At 34.8% G+C, this 19301-nt stretch overlaps 5 protein-coding genes across 6 annotated transcripts; 3 read left to right on the forward strand and 2 right to left on the reverse strand.

Moving 5' to 3' along the window:
* Nucleotides 1-42: 42 nt before the first annotated feature.
* On the reverse strand, nucleotides 43-5073 carry Hat1 (histone acetyltransferase 1). Its single transcript, XM_076128318.1, has 8 exons — nucleotides 4735-5073; nucleotides 4403-4572; nucleotides 4117-4288; nucleotides 3602-3761; nucleotides 2069-2234; nucleotides 1580-1728; nucleotides 1207-1375; nucleotides 43-951 (listed from the first exon to the last, which is right to left on the reverse strand). The coding sequence occupies exons 1-8, from the start codon at nucleotides 4793-4795 to the stop codon at nucleotides 784-786; spliced, it is 1215 nt and encodes a 404-aa protein (XP_075984433.1). The 5' UTR covers nucleotides 4796-5073; the 3' UTR covers nucleotides 43-783.
* Nucleotides 5074-5516: 443 nt separating this feature from the next.
* On the forward strand, nucleotides 5517-11645 carry Kcmf1 (Potassium channel modulatory factor 1). Its single transcript, XM_076128639.1, has 9 exons — nucleotides 5517-5727; nucleotides 5913-6080; nucleotides 7315-7451; nucleotides 8743-8862; nucleotides 10118-10212; nucleotides 10556-10730; nucleotides 10914-11073; nucleotides 11171-11379; nucleotides 11443-11645. The coding sequence occupies exons 1-9, from the start codon at nucleotides 5712-5714 to the stop codon at nucleotides 11494-11496; spliced, it is 1134 nt and encodes a 377-aa protein (XP_075984754.1). The 5' UTR covers nucleotides 5517-5711; the 3' UTR covers nucleotides 11497-11645.
* Nucleotides 11646-14314: 2669 nt separating this feature from the next.
* Samtor (S-adenosylmethionine sensor upstream of TORC1) lies at nucleotides 14315-15726 on the forward strand. 2 transcript variants are annotated; one of them, XM_076128622.1, is made up of 2 exons: nucleotides 14315-14457; nucleotides 14558-15725. In XM_076128622.1, the coding sequence occupies exon 2, from the start codon at nucleotides 14580-14582 to the stop codon at nucleotides 15558-15560; it is 981 nt and encodes a 326-aa protein (XP_075984737.1). In that variant the 5' UTR covers nucleotides 14315-14457; nucleotides 14558-14579; the 3' UTR covers nucleotides 15561-15725. The 2 variants fall into 2 exon arrangements, with proteins under 2 accessions (XP_075984737.1, XP_075984738.1); XM_076128623.1 differs by having other exon boundaries at nucleotides 14327-14457; nucleotides 14561-15726.
* On the reverse strand, nucleotides 15627-16723 carry LOC142982223 (uncharacterized). The gene has a single exon (XM_076128625.1). It carries the CDS (start codon nucleotides 16608-16610, stop codon nucleotides 15783-15785), a length of 828 nt encoding a protein of 275 aa, XP_075984740.1. The 5' UTR covers nucleotides 16611-16723; the 3' UTR covers nucleotides 15627-15782.
* A 347-nt stretch (nucleotides 16724-17070) lies between these two features.
* LOC142982283 (uncharacterized) lies at nucleotides 17071-19292 on the forward strand. Its single transcript, XM_076128707.1, has 5 exons — nucleotides 17071-17384; nucleotides 17529-17714; nucleotides 17795-18649; nucleotides 18727-18958; nucleotides 19047-19292. The coding sequence occupies exons 1-5, from the start codon at nucleotides 17268-17270 to the stop codon at nucleotides 19145-19147; spliced, it is 1491 nt and encodes a 496-aa protein (XP_075984822.1). The 5' UTR covers nucleotides 17071-17267; the 3' UTR covers nucleotides 19148-19292.
* The last annotated feature ends 9 nt before the right edge of the window (nucleotides 19293-19301 follow it).

Consider the following 19301-nt stretch of genomic DNA (forward strand, 5'->3'; position numbering starts at 1 on the left):
ATATTTAAATTGTGAATTTGAACTAATTTCTATTTTAAGCTAAAATCATGAGACATAATTCACCTTACTAACAAATATAACATTCTTAAAGCGAGTGAAGTGTTTAAGGCACGCACTAAATATTAAATCGTTCCTGAACATAACATTACCGTCTAAATGGTTTCAAACCATGTTACATGACTCGTCATTTCTTTGAGAATGTTTGAAAAGTTTGCTAATACTTCAATTTAATATCCAGAATAAAATAACAATCTCACCGATTATTTTAATTCAATTAAAAATTCAATCTGAGATCAACATCTATTGAAAAAAAAACAAAAAGACAACATACAACTGAGTTTTACCAATCAATTAAATAAAAAATGGAGATTGAGCAAGACTTAGTCTCTTCAACATTATTCAGTATTATTTTTTAATCTTAGGGTAACAATAAATCGAACGAGTTTGACATACAGGGGTGCAATCGTATCCCACTTTTTCAAAATTTACAAGCACAAATTCAGTTCAGATGCTTAACGCCATACTAATCGCATTAGACACGAGATACATTTACTCGTTATCAGAACAGTATATTTAAGTTTACAAACAGTATCAAAACTCCGAATAACCTTCCAAACGATTATCAAGTGGCCATCAAACAAAGCTACAGCCCTTTATTGACAATCCTGCGTCCATCTTCGGGTGTTTCGAACGAGTTCCCGAACTACTTTGTAAGCTAAAATGTACTGTATCGTCAACAGATTTAGTGAGACATCAAACACCAGAACTTATGAGAGTATAGTATTAGTCTTGTTCCATGCGGTGTATGACGCGGCGGTACTCGTGCTCCAGCGCCAGGTACTGGCTGGCGAGGCGGCCGTGCGTCTCGCTGAGCCCGGTGGCGCTCACCGTGGCCGCGTACTCCTCCGGCTTCAACACTTTCTGCAGCTTCTTCATTTCCAGTTTCTTTTTCTGTAAAAGTAGAGACAAATTAGTCAGTAACTAATTGGTACTTCATATAATAGTCATAATTTTAACAGAACTCTGGTATAAATAAACTCATAATGGGTTTTGAATAATTTTGAAGATTCCATTGCGTTTGTAGTCTTTTTGCGATGAATGCTTAATGCTTGGATAACCATAAAAAAACACTGATATTGTTGTGCTTAATAAGATTACTGCACCATGAGGCTCATTAATCTTTAAAAAGTTATTTTATTAACATACCTGGAATGGTGCATTGAGTCTGTTTTTGACATCCAGCCTGTATTCCAAGTAAGCAGTCTTATCTGAGGTGTTAGTGGTCTTTAGGCGCAGGATCTCGTACACGCGCCGCGCTTGCTTCTTGTTTATTTTGAACTTGTTGCAAGCTTGCACTGCCATATCTGAAGAAAATCTGAAACAACATTTTGAACACACATTAGCAATATAAAACCAACTTTACAAGTTGAGTGGTGCTTTTAAGTGATGCGTGCCGTATTATCCACAAATCTCTAAATAGGGTTTCAGACTTAAATTGAATAATTGGATCTCACATAGGATTATTAGTTTCTAATAAGATTTGTAGTATAGTGGAGTTGTGATTGACATTAAAACTTACCCTTGTAAAAGTTTAGTAGGTTGAAAAGCAGGTAATGCACTACAGTTCTTAGCATCAACATAGTCTCTGATTCTCTGGAAGTCTTGCGAGGGATCTTCCACTGTTATGTCTACTACCTCTGGCTGGATTATGAAGTGAGAATATACTGCCTGAAAAAGCGAATAAATTACATGTTATACATTTTTCAAGATTGATAGGTCAATTGTATAAATATTTATGGCTCAAGATTAATTCAACAGCTTAGAAATATTGATTTGTTAGAATGGGGGTAGACAAAGACAAAATAATGTAGCTTGATGCCTGCTTTTCTTGTGACATGCAATTTCATAAATGTTTCAGTCATAATAAAACTGAACTTTACGAAACACATTACCAACAGGATTATTGAGACTTAAAAGTTAGTTATTTTATATTTCCCACTACTATGGACATTATTGTACATAATAATTTACCCTACTATAGTTTATAATTACTATTGTCTTGTTATACCTGTAAGAGCTGTGCACAGATGCCGAGTTTCCTGAAGGGCGGCAGTGTGAGGACCTGTGAGATGCGCGGGCGCGAGTGTGTGGGGTACGCGTAGTAGCGGTACACTGTCGCGTACGCAGCGGTCGCGTATCGCACCGTGCCTTCACTTGACTTATACTTCTCAAATCTGGAATAATAAAAGGGCATGTTGTATGACACAAATTAAAAGTTTCATGTTTTTTAATGACATATACATATACCCTGGCTAGGCTCAGATTAGACAGTTTTTGGCAAATATTAATATAATACAGCATTTGAAATATGTCGTTCAAACACATGATAAAGTGATCTTTAGATCAAAGAATTCTTTAGATCAAAGTCAACCCAACATATTCTCAATTTCGATGAACCGTACAATCATGGTTTAACAAAATATATTAAGTGAGTTAGTAGAATGTATCCTTAACCTTCATTCAAAACAGGTTTACTCAGGTTTCATTCCAGTTTGCAAACAACAATGTCAAAGATTTCAACTACTTTATAAGATCCAGAAATACATGTAAGAGTAAAAATAAAGTTTACAATCATAAGGGTTTCTGCATATGTTAACTCAGAGAATAGTTTGCTAAAAATACACAACTTGTTCTATTTCCAACTAAACTCTATTTGCCTTTACCGATAAACAATGCACAAGTTTGTATCAAATTTGTTTATTTTATTCACAGATTGTAAAAAAATTAAATAAGAGGACAGAGTTATATTATACTACGGGCATGCACCAATTTTTAAATGTTTTTTTACGAAAATCCCTTCCAATTTTACACTACACAACATAAACCTTCGTCTTAAATCACTCTATCTAATAAAAAACACCCATCAAAATCTGTTGTTTAGTTTTAAAGATTAAAGCATACACAGGGACAAACAGTGGAATGTCTTTGTTTTATACAATGTAGTGATAAATGAGATAATCTTATCCTTGTTTGCACAATATATTTATTAGTCATAATACAGGGTAATATTTTATTTATGACTAAGGACTGCACATAAGGCACACAAACACAAAGTATACATTGCCTAATCATAGCTTACAAGCCACAAATAGTCTAGAATGTCAATTTTATTGAACTGTTTACACAACCACTTGTGGACTATGTTTAGTTTATAAATTGTAGCAGCTATTTCAATAACAGTTTTGTTTGTTTGCAAAAAGACAACTCCACTAGAACTAGTCTTTAGACCTCACTTCTACAAACATAGAAATAACAGACATGATGCAGGACTATACTAAAAACTTCTTTTTACAGAGTACTCAAATACATGTCTCAGGTGATGATTAAACACATTGCAAGTGTAACGATTTAGAAACCATCAGTAACAAAGTACATTATTTAAACATAATGTTTAACAATATCTAAGTATCAAATCATTTATTCCAGTTAGAAAATTGATCAGAGAGAAAACACTATGCTTTAAAACGCAACATAAATCTACAAGTAATCTAACATGCTTTCTATTGTGTAGTATGACAACAGTAAATAAAGTAATACTCACACAGTAAAGAATGTCCACTGGTCATCATCCACATCTATGAAGGAGGCAGCGTCCACGTACCACAGCAGGAAAGTCTGCAATCTCTCATGGTATGCCAGGAAGCCAGGAGTGGATGTTTCACTAAAATATACTTCAAATGAACGCTTCTCTCCTCCATCATCTGCAAATAAAAGTTATAAACATAAATAATATTGTACATTTTTATTTATAGACATTTTTTTTATCATCAGTCAATGTAATAAAGAACTCATTTGATCTTTTGATAGATGGTATAGCAAATTTTTATAAACATCAACAAAATCATATAATTACACTTCAAAGGTATTTGACACAAGAATAACACCCAAACAGTGGACATATAATTGAAGTAATTTAACAACTACCTTTTTAACTAACATTATGTATGCTTTACTATTATAATATAATCAATATTCAAAACAATGTGTGCATGTGACATTATGTTCCATAATAAATGGCAGTAATAAGTTAAATTACAAAACTCTTATAATACTTACAAGGAGTGACTGTGAATGCATGTAACATTTTGCCGTGAGGTGTAAATGACTCATCTTTCTCCAGAATTGATACAAAGTGATCCAAATTAGTCACATAACCAGGTGCCAACACTTTTTTCAAAGCACCCTCTACATCATCTGGTTTCATACCTTCAGATTTATTTGGTTCAATCTGTAAAGCAATAATTAAATAATTTATTTATTAGTTTGAACTGTCATTATGTTTAGACGTTGTGCTTTTGTGATAATACAATAAGAAAATAGGAATAGTCAATTGGATTGTTACCTTTTCTGTGTATTCAATTCCAAGATATGTTTGTAGACTTCCTGCACTGTAATACAATCGGATGTGTAGGTCTGTGTATCCAAATATGTTTTCGTTCTCTCCAAATACTTGATGACACATCTCTGGGCCAAAGCTTGACTCGTCATTTTCGAGATCATCTACTGATCTGACTGCAAATAAACACAAAATATACTTCTAGTAAGAGCCGAAACAGCATAAAACCAGTTCCTAAATATAACAAGTAGTATAACGACAGGTACGTGCCGCCTTTGATACACCAGAATATACGTTACAAAAGTAAGTATGTAATAACAATAGCACGATGTTCTTACCCAATTTTAATTCTAAAACCTCGTTCCCATCTACAACTAAATGGCACAACGCATCAGTCATTTTCTAAAATAATAAAAATCCAATTTCATCACACAAAATGACCTCCCGATTCCCGCGCAAAACGATGATGATAAAAATACGAGTACGCCAATATCGTCGAATATGTTGTCTGTTTACGTCCTTGATAAAATTATTTTACAGAGTTCACTTGTAAGAACCCAAATACGCTACAACAATTACAAAAAATCCTGAAGAGGACACAATAAAATTGCAAAAATGAGGGAAACGAAAGTTACTTTTTAAAATAGCTGTCAAATGTTTTAGTGTTGTGTGCGATGTACGAAAATCTCATGTTTTGTTATTGGATAAACTTCGTTTCCCTAGTCGATTATTAACTCGACTAAAAAAGGCTGTTGGACAATCCTCGATAAAATCTTGGCTATTAATGTTAAAATCACAATTATTAGGTAGGTAGGTAGGTACCCACGTTTAATATAATTTCAAAAGAACTAATAAAATAGGTAGGTACCTACCTATCAAAAACATAAACCTACTTGCTATTTAAAAGGTACATCGTTTGGGTATCTCTTTTGTTGGGCTACTTTGACTTTATTATATGGTTAAAGTCCAAGTAAAGGACAAAACCTTAGGTTTAAAATTAAACAACTTATCATATTTGTAAACAATAACATGTATTAAAATTTTGATAATAATTCATGACATAGTTAGCTGTGTAAAACATACCTTTGCGCATTATTTCAAGAAGAAAGTAGCTATATCGATGGTTCATTCATTTATGTGACGTCATTATGGCCTGGTTGGGTTAGGTTTGCTTGGAAATTTTTGTTAACAATCTTGTATTTTAATATATTATATGTTGTGCTACTTATTTTAGATTAGTAATATAAATACCTCATATAGTACCGGTAATCCTGGTGCCAAGAAGTGTCTGTTTCGACGACATTTTCTGGCGAAAATGAATCGCCATGAAGGTGGGTAATGATAATCAAAATTTGTTCGATGCTTTTGTCACTGCGAATTTCATTGCAAAAAAATATGAAAATATTATCATCTTGATGCCATTGTATGTTTTATGCGTCCAATTTTCATATGAATGTGTTTAGGACAAAGGAAATTACGGCTTGTTGTTGTATTGTGTGTATTGACATATTTTCAGGAGTCAGCTGTGATTCTTGTTTGAAAAATAACTTCAGAGGACGACGATACAAATGTTTGATTTGCATCGACTATGACTTGTGCGCAGCCTGCTATGAGTCCGGCGCTACCACAAACCAACACACTACAGAGCATCCTATGCAATGCATTCTATCCAGAAGTGATTTTGGTGAGACCTATTTACACACCTACTTGTGTCAGATTAGACTATATTTATGTGTTAGTCGTACTCGTTGTACCTTGTACAAGGTTAATAATCAAATATATGTACTTGACAACATTAAACTACACAATAAACAAAACAATTTTAAGCATTTGATGCATAATGGCTGTGACATACATTAGAACAATCATTGTAAACAAAAAAAATCATGGCTTCTGTATGAACCAGCAAGAACTATACATTGTACCTGCATGAAATAAAACAACAAAGTACAATACAGTGGATCTATCACTTTTTACCTGAGATTATTATTAAAAAGTATCAAATCATTGTTTATGTAATTAAATACAAGGACATTGCATTAAGAAGTGTGTCAGATGAGACTTTTTTTATTGTACTACCTGTTATTATCACTTTTAAACAGGTTTTTATGTTAAAAACAATATATTTAGGCCTAAATTAATATTAATCAATCAAATCATATATTTTTAATATGATTAAATGGCTTAAAATTTATGTATTGATAAGGCTTGAGTTGTTTTCATTCAGCCTTTGTGTTATAATTGAATTTTAACACTATAAACTTGCAAACTGTCTAAATTTAAAGTTGAATTTGGTATTGTGAATGGTTTTCTTTTTTATTTTGAGTTATTCATAAACATTTACTGTCAGAATTTAAAACAATGTCATTTGGGTATTTCCCATTTTTTATTAACTTGCATGACTCTTTGTGAAGTTTGTTTTTTTCATCATCCACATTTGTTTTGTAGGTAAATTATGATCTTAAAATGATATGGGTTGTGGGCCATTATTTTATCAAAATATAATAATTAGTGTCAATTTATTGTTTTCATAGGCATAATTTTTAAGAAATTATTTTGATATTAACAGATTGTCCATTGTTTCCATCGACATTACGATTAATTTATCTATATTATTAGGCATATTTATACTAATACTAGCTGAGCCGTGCAGCTTTGCTAACAAACTTCCTTTTCTTTTTTTTTTCATTCCATAAAAATCTTTCCTGTGTATTTAATACAAGTTTAAAAAAACAATTATTTGATTTGGTTGAGGCATTCATGAGTTTCGAGTTGAGAAACCCGTTTGACGAAAAATTTTTATATATCAAATTGTCTGGCATGAAAAATTAAGTCATTATTATTGCATGTGTGGTCATTTTTACTAAAATATTCTCAAATGCTGTTATATTAATGTCATATTCCATTGTCACCTTCAGATCTGTACTATGGTGGAGAGGCATTAACTTTGGAACAACCTCAGGCATACACATGTCCATTCTGCAATCGGATGGGCTTTACCGACACAGCGCTCATGGAGCATGTCACAGCTGAGCATGCAGATACTACGCTGGCTGTGAGTATTCACTTTATGCATGAGTTTCACTAATTATTTATTGTAAAAAAGTTAATTTCACTGTTAACTGTCTCCCAGAGCTTGGGTTTGCTCTCGGAATGAGTGAGGGGGGTTTGCATTTATTTATTCATAAATTAATACATTGGGTAGGTGATACATTGCCTTAAATACCTTTGTTGTATGTAATTATCATGATTGAAAGTATTTTAAAACAATTTTATTGGAAAAATTGCCTAAAAAATGTTTCAAAGTAAAGAAAGTTATAATTTTCCTATTGGTATCTTATTAGACACCATTAAAACTTCTAATATAATAATGTAAACTATGCCATATTGTTCCAAGCTTGTGGTTGCTATGTAGTCACTGTAATAATTAAGTGATTGCATATCAACAAAGGATTATATCTTTTATCTGCTTTGTGTACATCCACATCCAAGCTTAAATTCACATATAACAAGTCATTTAGCATCAGAAAATAACATCCATCCATTTAACAAAGATGCAATATTTATTGAAATACATGTGGGTTTATTTTCATACACATTTGCTTACCCCTTCTGGGTCAAACAGGCATGATATTATGTCTGTATGCAATACTTATATGTGAATAACTTAAATTTTGAAAATATACAGCAGCATGCCAAATAAACATGTAAAATCCCTATTACAATCACAATATTTTATGTAATCAAATAAATATGTACTTCCCCATCGGTGACATTGCATGCAAGACACTGTCAAGGACAAGTTTGTAAAATCAATGATAATAACAATGAATCATTTGGTGTCGTAAATTTTATACGCTTATTTTTGAGTAAGGTTTGTTTTGTCAGTGGGTCATAGTTTTCATTGTAACAAATCAGCCTTTCATTGCATCCATTATCATCAAATTACTTCTGGTCAGTGAAATTGCAACAGAGTTAATTTTAATGTGGGAAGGGTGATTGAGTGTAGAATTACTATTTGATTTGGGGATGTAGATCACCTTGCTGTGATCAGCACATAAATAATCTGACCTGAACTTGACCTCTGATAGTGATGGAAGATGGTGTACCCGTGCATTGCTATGGCACTTATACCCTGTAGACTTTTATAAACAGTTAAAGTTATACACAGTTTTGCCTCTTTGAGTGCATTACCAAAAGCAAGTATTTGATTAAAAAGGGATCCCAAATGGTATTGTTATGTTATTGAAATAAATAAAAGTAGGTGGCTGAAACTGTAAAAGATTGGTAAAGAAAACTAGCTATTGTACTTTTTCAGTGTTTAATACATATTTCTCTGTGCACAGGTGGTGTGTCCAGTATGCGCTTCGATGCCTGGCGGGGAGCCGAACTTCGTGACCGATGACTTCGCCGGCCACCTCACCCTGGAGCATAGGACGGGCCCTAGAGATCTCATTTCATTTCTGATATCCTTTTTAAATAGATTTATTTACATTCGCCCAGGTTACAAACTATCTATGTCGTTCATAACTTATAAACTCTCGCGATGCATGTTTAATGTATAATAGAATACGGGAAATGCGTGTTCGCGTTAATTCCCGTATTCTATTATACATTATCTACGTCGTTGCTGTCTCATTGAGCAAATTTTAACAAAGTTTGCTCAGGACGTGATTGAGCATCAAACATCTATATATTTAATTGCTAATATTAGTATGCAAAAACGCAGCCTATTCATCCTTAAGGTAGAATCTGCTGCTATACCAAATTTTATCTCAATCTGTTTAGCCACTGAGCAGCAAATGCATAATAGCCAGATTTAGAAGGATAAATATTTATTGAAAGTTATTTCTCACCTTATTTCTTAATATCTAAAGGTGTTGTTGCGCTATTAGCTTGCATAATCAGCAGTCAATTAGAAAGTTGTTCAAATGGACTTTAAACCTAATCTTAATTCAATTTGAACATAATGAGATTCAGAAATCAGATAGGCATGATCAATATTTTCTTATTTACATACATAAAAAACGCGCCTTGTGTTTTCGTTTGTCTGTTTTGCCGCGGTTTCTCCACTTCTTAATAAGTATCGGGTATTTTATCAGATGGATTTTTGACGAGTGATTTAATACATTTCTCGTCCATTTTTCCTATTCCATAAGCCGAGAAAATGACCCTTTGTCTCCACAGTTATATTATGATCTAAATCTGACCACAGTAAACTTTCCTTAAATTTCAAAATATAGGGTAATTTCCGGACTGATAATCGTAAAAATATGTAGATATGAAATAGGCTGTTATCTTTCTAACTTCTCTTTCAGCAGTTGAAAGATCCACCGATGATAAATATTATAATCAGTGAAACTATTTTTATCTGTACATAACATACATGTATAGATTGTAATCTAACCATTTTGACAGTGTACAGAGTTACAGACACAAACATGCTAGCATAATTTTTGTGATATTGAGTGAGCCAAAAGGTCCGGCATGAGTGAGACCCACTCATTAGGATTTGCATGAGAATTTCATCAAAAATCATCACTTTTGAAATACCTTCATGAATGAAATTAGCCCTAAAAATTTATTAAAAGTTTGTTATTGGTCTAAAAGACAGAATATGGAAACTACAACGACATTTTTGAGACATTTATCAACAAAAAACCACTCTTTTTATATTTTAATTTGTAATAAAACAATGTAACCGCCTTAACCGCACCGTACGATGAGCCGAGCGGCATCCGGCACGGCGGAGTGCGACGCATGCCGCACTCGGGCCGCGGGGTGAGCCGTGCCAGACGCACCAACATGCAGTTTAGGTAAATATCACACTTTTATATCTTTGTTTCTTAGTTATTAAGCCTATCATACATTCTAACTTCACCGCTGGTTTTATTCGTAAATTAGGGTTGAAATGTATTGAATATATTTCAATTCTCTTGTCGTTTATAATTTTATTGAATGACCAAATAATGAGCATTTAACTTTATTGAACTGGTCTACAAATACTGAGAATATTCCCATAGAAGAAAAACCTCTTATTTTGTAGTTGTGTACCCTAGAAACTGTTCGTCCACAGAACTCGTTACGGAACTATTGAGATGATGGTTTTTTGGGTTACAAAAGAAGGATATAAATTTTAAATGTATGTGGTTGTTTTAGCACGGGAGGCGGCATCTCGTCGCTGTCGCCGTCGTCGCGGGACGCGGTGGTGGACCCCATCGCCGAGCTGCTGTCGCAGCTGTCGGGCGTGCGGCGCGGCGCCGGCCAGCCCGGCACGCCCAGCCAGCTGCAGCAGCTCCAGATGCAGCTGCAGCTCGAGCGCCAGCAAGCTACCGTGAGTCCGCGCTTAGGCTTCTGTGACAAGGCTCGCCAGAGCGCCTGAGGATCCCCGATTACCTCAAGTTTTGAGCCCTGCTCCATGTCCAGTAAAAAAAAAATTCATTATTTTAGCGTCATCTCACTGTGAATTGTCAATTCTCTATAAGTAATAATACTAATGTTGTAAATTCTGATCCAGGCTGCACGACAACAGCTGGAGAGACTGCCACGACGCGGAGGGAACACAGCGGGCGGGTCGGGCAGCGCCCCGCCTCCCAACCCGCCCCAACCCGCAGCGGCGCAGCCCCAGCCGCCGCCCGAACACACCGATTCGCAATTTTTACTTTCTGGATTTCTCGGTACGGATCTCCTCTTTGAGGAACCGATAACTTCCATTCTAAGATCGGGACCGACGGGTCCGATTAACAATGTTACTAATTTAATTTTCTCGCACAGGAGCCACCGACGCGCAGGCGGGTCCCGAGACGGAGAGCCGCGCGGCGCTGCTGCGGGGGCTGGTGCTGGCGTCGCTGGGCCGCGCCGCGCCCGCCAGCCCCGCGCCGCCGCCGGCCCCGGCGCCGCCCGCGCCGCCCGCCCCCCGCGCGGCGCCGCTGCCCGCGCCGCCCGCCGCCACGCTGCGCGTGAAGCCGCAGCCGCGGTCCAAGGTAGGCAGCCGGCCCGCGCCCGCCGCCCCGCGGCCGGGCGCGCGCTGACGAGTGTCTGTGCAGGAGGCGACGGCGCGCCAGCTGGCGGCGGCGCGGCAGCTGCCGGAGGGCAGGTAGGAGCGGCGAGCGCGCGTGCGGTAGCCGGCCGCGCCCCGGCCGCCCGCGCCTCGCTCCGTGAACCGACTCGATGTTTACTCGTTAGATGTTACGGTAGTCCGCCGCGCCCGCGAGCCCGCGCCGGCCGCCGGCCCGCTGCCGGCCCGCTCCGGCCCGCTCCGGCCCGCTCCGGCCCGCTCCCGGCCGGCGACGCACCGTTACCTGGACTCGTTTATTTGTTTTACGCTAACACTTATTAGTGGACGCTTTTGTTTGTTTTGTTGGCTTTCGAAATATCCGTGTGATTTCCTTTATCGTAGAGAATAATAGTGATGGAATGTTTTAATCGATTTAACTGCGATTAAATTTAAAAAGTAACTAAACATAGGGCGTCGTTTTAAAATTATCGTGCGAGAGAGGAGTCCTATCGAATCGATCGCATTCGCATTAATGTTAGGTAAATTTAAATAATCGCAAATTGGCCGATTTCTCAAAATTGTAAGAAATAGTAGTATAAATATGTTTGTTTAGTATATTTTAAATTGTATGGAATATTATATTTATCTGTATTAAGTGTAGATATTGTTTTAATTTATTAAAGTTAACGTGTTTCACGGTCAACACTGACTCCTCTCTAGAGTTATTTTTATAAACAGTTGAGAAACATACTTACCCACAAATTTTCACTAGCTACTCAAACAAAGTGCTTATTAGTTTGATTATTATACTCCAACATTACAAAATGTTTGTATGTACCCTAATTAAATTCTATAATATTATGAATGCATTTCATTTTCTAAATTGAACCTTGAACATTTGATAGTATTACTTGTGACCCCGTGGATGTTTGTATCCATGGAGTTAATACCCTAACGCAATCTTAATCTTAAGCAATAAAGAACATTTCGTTGGGTTATTATGTTTTTATGTGTGTTCCTAAACCTTTGTTATAAGTTATTATATACCTAACTTAACTGTCAGTTATTCACGAAATAGGGGACGTGTCTAATTATAATCTAGCTGTTTATTTCTGGGTTTGATGGTTCCTATTCTTACACAGACCTAATATGTGTATTATTCAGTATAATCCGCAAATAGTTCTTCCAGAATATAAAGATTGTAGTAGGTGGTATAATATTATACTTTTCGGCGATATAAGGCTTCCCTTCGATTAAGCTAAAGTGGAGACTGAATTCTTACATCACTAGGATAACTTATTCTATTTACTTGGGTTTATAGGAAAGTGACTAGTGTTCCAGATCTTAAAATTAGATTTTTGATGTAGGCAATGGACTATTTAATAAATACAAAATATTAGTCCTGCGCGTAGCAATAATGGTCTGGCCAAGGGTTCTTCTGAACTGTAAGATATTAGACAATAATAATATGTAAACTTAGACCCAGTGTAGAGTACTCCCGTTTGACTGATGCCGTAAAGTTCGCCGTCACCCCCAGTGATTATTTTCAAGCGGACCCAAAAATCTTTCATTAAGATTTAGTGAAATGGTCGAGCCGTTAGGCGGCGCTTATAAAGCTAAACTGGTCAACACAGAGTACTTTAATCTGGACAGGTGCCCGGTGTGTGCGTAAATACAAAGTCTATCTTTGTTGACAACACTCAGCATAATAATAAAGTTGGTCATATCGCTACTTCGGGGAAGAAAGGGCGTAAAAGCCAAAATAGCAACTTTACAGGGGAGCGAAAAAACGATTATTTTTTAAAATTTTGGAAAATAACTTTTTTTCCAATAGAGTTAAATTCGAATGAATTGGTGATATTTACTTGCATTTAAGTGCTCTTTAATATCAAGAAGCTTAATTTTAAGAAGACCTTATGGTTTAGAAAATAGGATGGATTTACGACCCAAAATTTTAATAAAAATGGCTTTTACACCGTCTATAAATACGTACTATAGGACGTAAATCCACAAATATTTATAATGCTAACATACATCGTGTCGTATAAACCATCTTTAGACAGTGAAAAGGTCGTAATGACTGCACCACTTATAACAATTATCGTGAGTAAACCTACAATTAATAATTTTGTAAGATTTAATGTGGTGAATATTGAAATTAAGGTGCATAGAAGCTAAAATAGTAGCATAATAATAATTATTATCTGATTTATCATAGTTCTATATTACAAAATTTATTATAACGAATAAGGTTACCTACCTGTTAAGTTAAATGCACACGATTCATGAATAGTGAAACAAAAGAAAAGATTTAATTGAATTGAACTTTGATTATTTTCATTAATTTAAATTTTAAGTTAACTGTGATAAATAATTACTATCATCTAATAAAAAGTAAGAAAATGAAACAAAAAACAGAAAAGGAAATAGGAAAAAAAGAAGATTACTAATTATTGTCAATTTGATTTGATTTATGAATGAATAAAACTGATTAGCATCTTAACTAAATTTATTTATTTAATACACCAATACCTACCTAGTAGAATAAATTACAAACATACCATTATTTTATACTATTTTATCAATTTTAGTTAATTTATACGTAAGAAATATTGTATTTACGACCAAATATTCTTTCATACTATGGTGATACGCCCTTATTAATTTGAAATAATTAAATAATGTCATATACGTCAATTTTTTTTAATAAAAATGGTTTTGGTGAGAAAAAAATCATGGGGGTAAAAGCCATTTTTTTGGGAATATTGAAATTTTAAATATACAGATCGATAGAGCGTCGAAAACTAAACAAAGTTGCATTATTAACTCATTTTGGCCAAAAGTGGCTTTTACGCCCTTTCTTCCCCGAAGTAGCGATATGCGTCAATGTCAAAATTGACAATTCGTGCCGTCAGCCAAGTCATATGTCAAATTGTTGTAATTTAATTGTCAAACAGGTAGTACTAATACGACTCCTGTTGATTGTACGAAATTGGTATTTTCTTATTCCCATAAATATGTTACTTTTCTTAAACTAGTGTCATCATTTATATTAAACAACAAGGTACGAGTCCGTTTTCGTAGCCATCACTCTTAATAAATTGCCATTGTCTGTATAAATCTCATAGAAAGTTGTCAAACTAAGTCTAACCTTTTGTTTATAGAAGAAGTGAAGCCAGTAGAAAAATGGCATGTGAAGAACATAAACTACTTTCCCAATACATAAAAGAGGTTCATTTAACGCTTCGGAAATCAACTTTAACACTGGGAGCTGAAACAGCTTGGCAAAAACATTGTGGAAATGAGGACACGCTGTCTAAATATGCTTCGTGTATGGAAAAGTTAGCAACTACACACTGGGAAAGTAATTGCAATAGTGAGACGAGTGAAGCCACTTCGAGAATCAAATGGGTTGTAGACTTCTGTACTGAATATTTTATTAACAAGGGCTATTTGAAGTATAGAGAAAAAGAATATGAAATTGCTAAAAAGATTGAGATAGACATTAAAACTGAAGAAACATTTGCCAATCCTCTAAAACTCTTAGATGTTGGTAGCTGTTATAATCCATACAAAATCTATGACATGTTTGATGTTCTAGCTATTGACTTATATCCTGCCAACACCTCTGTATTACAGTGTGACTTCCTAAAGCTAGATGTTGGACAAACAAATTTGTTTGATAATTCCACTGTTAAAGAAATACAAGAGAATTCCTTTGATATTGTTACATTTTGTTTTCTTTTAGAGTATATTCCTACTTCTGAATTAAGAATTGTAGCATGTGAGAAAGCTTATAAATTATTAAAACCTGGTGGACTACTGGTAATAACTACTCCAGACTCAAAACATGTTGGAGCAAATAGTAAAATTATGAAATGCTGGAGATACACTTTAGCTTGCATGGGTTTCAATAGAATAAAATATGAGAAGGCTAGGTTCATGCACTGTATGGCATTTAGGAAAACATTGGAAAAGGATATAGCGGAAAGATGGGCACATATGTATAAAGAACCTTATATGAGTTTTGCAATCCATATTCCACAGGATTTTAACAACATAAAAGAAGATGTTTCAGTAATACCTGTTGATCAGAAAACTCAGGCTGGTGATTTTCAAGAATTACCTTTTGGTTATATTGAGGAAGCTGTAGTTAATCCATTATAATAAAATGCATTATTACATAAGTCAAATTGTTTTATTTCTTAACCTCTACATTCAAGTTATTGAATCTTAGTTGGTACCTTATTTTTACTTCTTATTCTAGATAATTGATTCCATAACATTAGTAAATCAAATTGTATGCTAATTGCAATACAGTCAAAAAGTATCCATTATTAGTAAATTAATAACACAAATGGACTAACTTATTTATTTACATTAATGTACTTAAGCTACAGTCCCAAATTTAGCTTTTCGTTTTTCGAGTTTCTCTTTGTTTTCAATATCAGTCATAATTTTAGACACGGACTGACCAAATCTTTCTGCTCTCTTTCGGAGTTTTTCCATATTCTCAGTCAAAGAACCAGAAGTAGCAGTAGTAGAAGCTGATGTTATACTTTTAGAAGCATTAGACCCAGTCTGTCCAAACCTCTGTTTTCTTGCCTCTTTCCTCTCATCATCACTCATTTTGACTGGTAATCCAAATCTCTTTGCTCTCAACTCCAGTCTTGTCTTAGAATCAATGTCGGCTGTTATTTTAATCTTGTTGTTGTTAGAGGAAGTACTCGCCTCAGCTTGGACAGCCTTCTCATCCGCTTCTTCAGTTTTTTCTGAAGGAACTGACGTAATTGATGCTGCTCGATTTAGAACAATTTTTTTGGCAATTGTACTTTCTGACGATTTAGAATTTTCCTTGGTAGTCTCTGAGCTTGATGTAGTAATTTTCCTTTTGAGTGTTCGCTGGGGTTTAGCATCAGCGGCTGGTTTCGGAGGAGCTTGCTCAGCGAGTGCCAACTCTTCGTTTAACGTATCAACAGCAGAATCATCGAGTATATCCGCTTGACTCTTGTCATCCTCGTCTTCCAAGACCCCATCGGAGTCTATCTCATCAGAATCTAAATTGATATCGCCGTGATCGTCTTGAGATATAGCAGCTTGAAGTCGGGATACCAATTCCGCCTTGTCGCCAGCGTAAGACAGACCACGCGTCTTGAGCTCTTTACGTAGATCAACGACTTTCATTTTGGTAACGTCTAACACAGTAGAATCAGCCATTGCGATGGTAAAACTTGATTGTCGAACTAACTAACCAAAATATACAACCAAGTATTTTTATTGTGTGCACGGCGCGGCGGCAAACCACAGATACGAAATAAAATTTTGCACAAAATGACAGAACGTCATTCTTGTCAATGTCTTAAAGAGATGTACCATCCCGAGCTTACAGTTTAACAAATATTAATTTCAATTAGTATGTACATAATTGATAAATAAAGTTTATATAGATGTTATTTGTAATAAAAAACGCTTTGAAAATCAATATAAAAATATTTTCATCTCAATAATTTATTGCAATTTGATTATTGATGTAACAGATCGACTAAATCCAATCCTGTAATTTTCATGCAACTACAATCATAACTAAATAATATTTGTTATAAACTAGAAACTGTAAGCATAAAAGTTACTGCTGTTTTTGCATTACTTATTTAAAATTATTTATTCGTTCGTAATAATATTATTTTATGAACGTTTACTTACATAGTTTAACAAAATCCATTTCATTCGTTCATTATGACGTTAAAGTCAATAACAATATCGTGTTTGTTTATTTTTAAAATGTTTGAGATATACCGGCAAAAATAATAAAAATCTATTTTGTAACATAGTGGGAAATATTTATGTGCAAATATATGATTATATTATTTTACAATGGCTGTAGAAGTTTTGGATCATGATATCTTAGTTGATCAGCTAATTCGAGAGAATGATGAGACTTCCATGGCTTTGCCGGATATTGAATCTGAGCCCCATCTCCTTATTTCTAAGGTAATCATCATAATAGCATAATTTTTATAAATAATATATCTTATATATCCATCGAGAGTGCACAAAGTGTAGTCATTGCACTCATTGCTGAACCCTTTATATCTAACTGTTAGCCTTTTTAGATGTCCAATATTATGGTTCCAGGTTCGGAAACATTACATGGATTACGTTATAAAACTTTTATCAGCAAATTATGAAACGAATCAAAAACTTATCAATAAGAATATTTATCTACCAAGTGCTATCTGGAGATGTGCAAAAAATATTGAGATGAATGCAGCTCAAGCTTGTATGGTGGTACAACTATATAGGAAAAACATAACTTCAATGGTAATATTTAGTAAAATTATATTATTTCACCTACATCATACTTTGACTGCTTAAACTTCACTCATTACATACATTTTCAGATTAACCAGTTGAAAAATGACACAAAGAAAGGGAAATTGAATAGGAAACTGTATGAGTGCCTCAACAAACCACCCCAAAATGAGAAAAAAACTCAAACACATTATAATGTTAAAGAAACCAACTGTTCAGAATGTGGCCAAAGTAAGAGAAAAAGGAGACAAGTGAACTCTATTTCACCAAAACATATTATAAATGAAAGTATATCTACGCAGCCAAAAGCATTTTATGAGCATGAACATAATTATGCTGAAAATTATATGATTCCAGTTGCTATGAATACTTCTCACAACACACAAACACAGTACACAGCTCAAAATATGCAGCCCCCAGTGCCAGTGCATGTAACAAATTATGAACAACAACCAGTAATGATAAATAACAAACAAATGAATGAAAACTATTTCCAACAACCACCTAGTCACCGAGCATCAATAGAATCAGACCCTGACGAGTTAATGATGCAATTAGACAAGCTATTTCAGGGCAACCACAACGATGACTATGACATATTTGAAGGGGCACTCTGTGATAGGCTAGACATTACCCAAGAAGATCATTCCAAAAAAGATACAAATGCTGTTTTAGACACCAACAGGTTAAATTCAGTGCAAGAATCTGTGATAGAAAATCATGCAGCACAGATTAGGTCATTGGATGAGAGGCTGGCCTCTTTAACTGGCCTATTAGTGAATAATGATAGTGTGAATAGTGTGGTGAACCAAAAGACTGATAATATCCAAAGATCTAAAAAGAGTGGTTCAAGCAAATGGCTATGTGAGGAGTACCATCTGAAACAAAAACTAAATGAATTGCTAGACCGTATTGGGGACTATGATAGGAAGAGTCTTGAAAGGGTTGTTACTTGAAATAATTTAACTCAATTATACTGTTTGTGGTACTTTTATCTAATAATTTACATTTTATGTTTTAGATAAAACAGAAATTCATATATTACTTTGGATATGACAGTGATGATGAAGGAATTATCTCACCTTTGGAAGAGACTCCAGAGTTTGTAGTCAGTTGCAAGGAGCGGATTGCTCCCTGGGTGGTGAAGATTCTCACACCTTATTACATAAGAGGTCATATCATAGGCAAAGGAGTGTTCAAAAGTTTAGCCAAACATTTAATTAGGCTAATATATCAGTGCAGCAAATACCCAGGTAAATTTTCCCTCTTATATTAGCAAATATTGCAAGATCATAAATTAATCACTTAAGTATATTAACATAACTTTATTTTGTGTTTCAGCCGAGTATGAAGTAAACAGTTTTATTACTGATTTCTTGAAAAATCACAAAAGTATAAAATGTGAAGCAGATTTCAAGGAATTCAAGATTCAAAATATTTAAAAACTTTTTTCTAACAGATCTATGTGTCTAGGAGTTTTGTTGATACTTTAATCTAAAATGATGTTAACTATTAACAAGATTTGGAAACAAATTGGTAGCTAAAGTTTTACGCTTTAAATTCAAAACACTTATTACTCATGGAGTAAAAATAAAA

Source organism: Anticarsia gemmatalis, chromosome 21 (assembly GCF_050436995.1).
Source record: "Anticarsia gemmatalis isolate Benzon Research Colony breed Stoneville strain chromosome 21, ilAntGemm2 primary, whole genome shotgun sequence".
NCBI classification, from domain to species: Eukaryota; Metazoa; Arthropoda; class Insecta; order Lepidoptera; family Erebidae; genus Anticarsia; species Anticarsia gemmatalis.

Bases quoted from the DNA above. Each gene is read 5' to 3' on its own strand.
- Hat1 (XM_076128318.1), bottom strand. From the start codon at position 4,795: ATGACTGATGCGTTGTGCCATTTAGTTGTAGATGGGAACGAGGTTTTA. The intron at 1,729-2,068 runs GTATAACAAGAC...TCGCTTTTTCAG, and splicing joins TCTGTGCACAGCTCTTACAG to GCAGTATATTCTCACTTCAT. The intron at 1,376-1,579 runs GTAAGTTTTAAT...ATGTTGTTTCAG, and splicing joins CCTACTAAACTTTTACAAGG to ATTTTCTTCAGATATGGCAG.
- Kcmf1 (XM_076128639.1), top strand. The intron at 6,081-7,314 runs GTGAGACCTATT...TGTCACCTTCAG, and splicing joins TCTATCCAGAAGTGATTTTG to ATCTGTACTATGGTGGAGAG. The intron at 7,452-8,742 runs GTGAGTATTCAC...CTCTGTGCACAG, and splicing joins ATGCAGATACTACGCTGGCT to GTGGTGTGTCCAGTATGCGC.
- Samtor (XM_076128622.1), top strand. From the start codon at position 14,580: ATGGCATGTGAAGAACATAAACTACTTTCCCAATACATAAAAGAGGTT.
- LOC142982223 (XM_076128625.1), bottom strand. From the start codon at position 16,610: ATGGCTGATTCTACTGTGTTAGACGTTACCAAAATGAAAGTCGTTGAT.
- LOC142982283 (XM_076128707.1), top strand. From the start codon at position 17,268: ATGGCTGTAGAAGTTTTGGATCATGATATCTTAGTTGATCAGCTAATT. The intron at 17,385-17,528 runs GTAATCATCATA...TTATGGTTCCAG, and splicing joins CCCATCTCCTTATTTCTAAG to GTTCGGAAACATTACATGGA. The intron at 18,959-19,046 runs GTAAATTTTCCC...TTTGTGTTTCAG, and splicing joins TCAGTGCAGCAAATACCCAG to CCGAGTATGAAGTAAACAGT.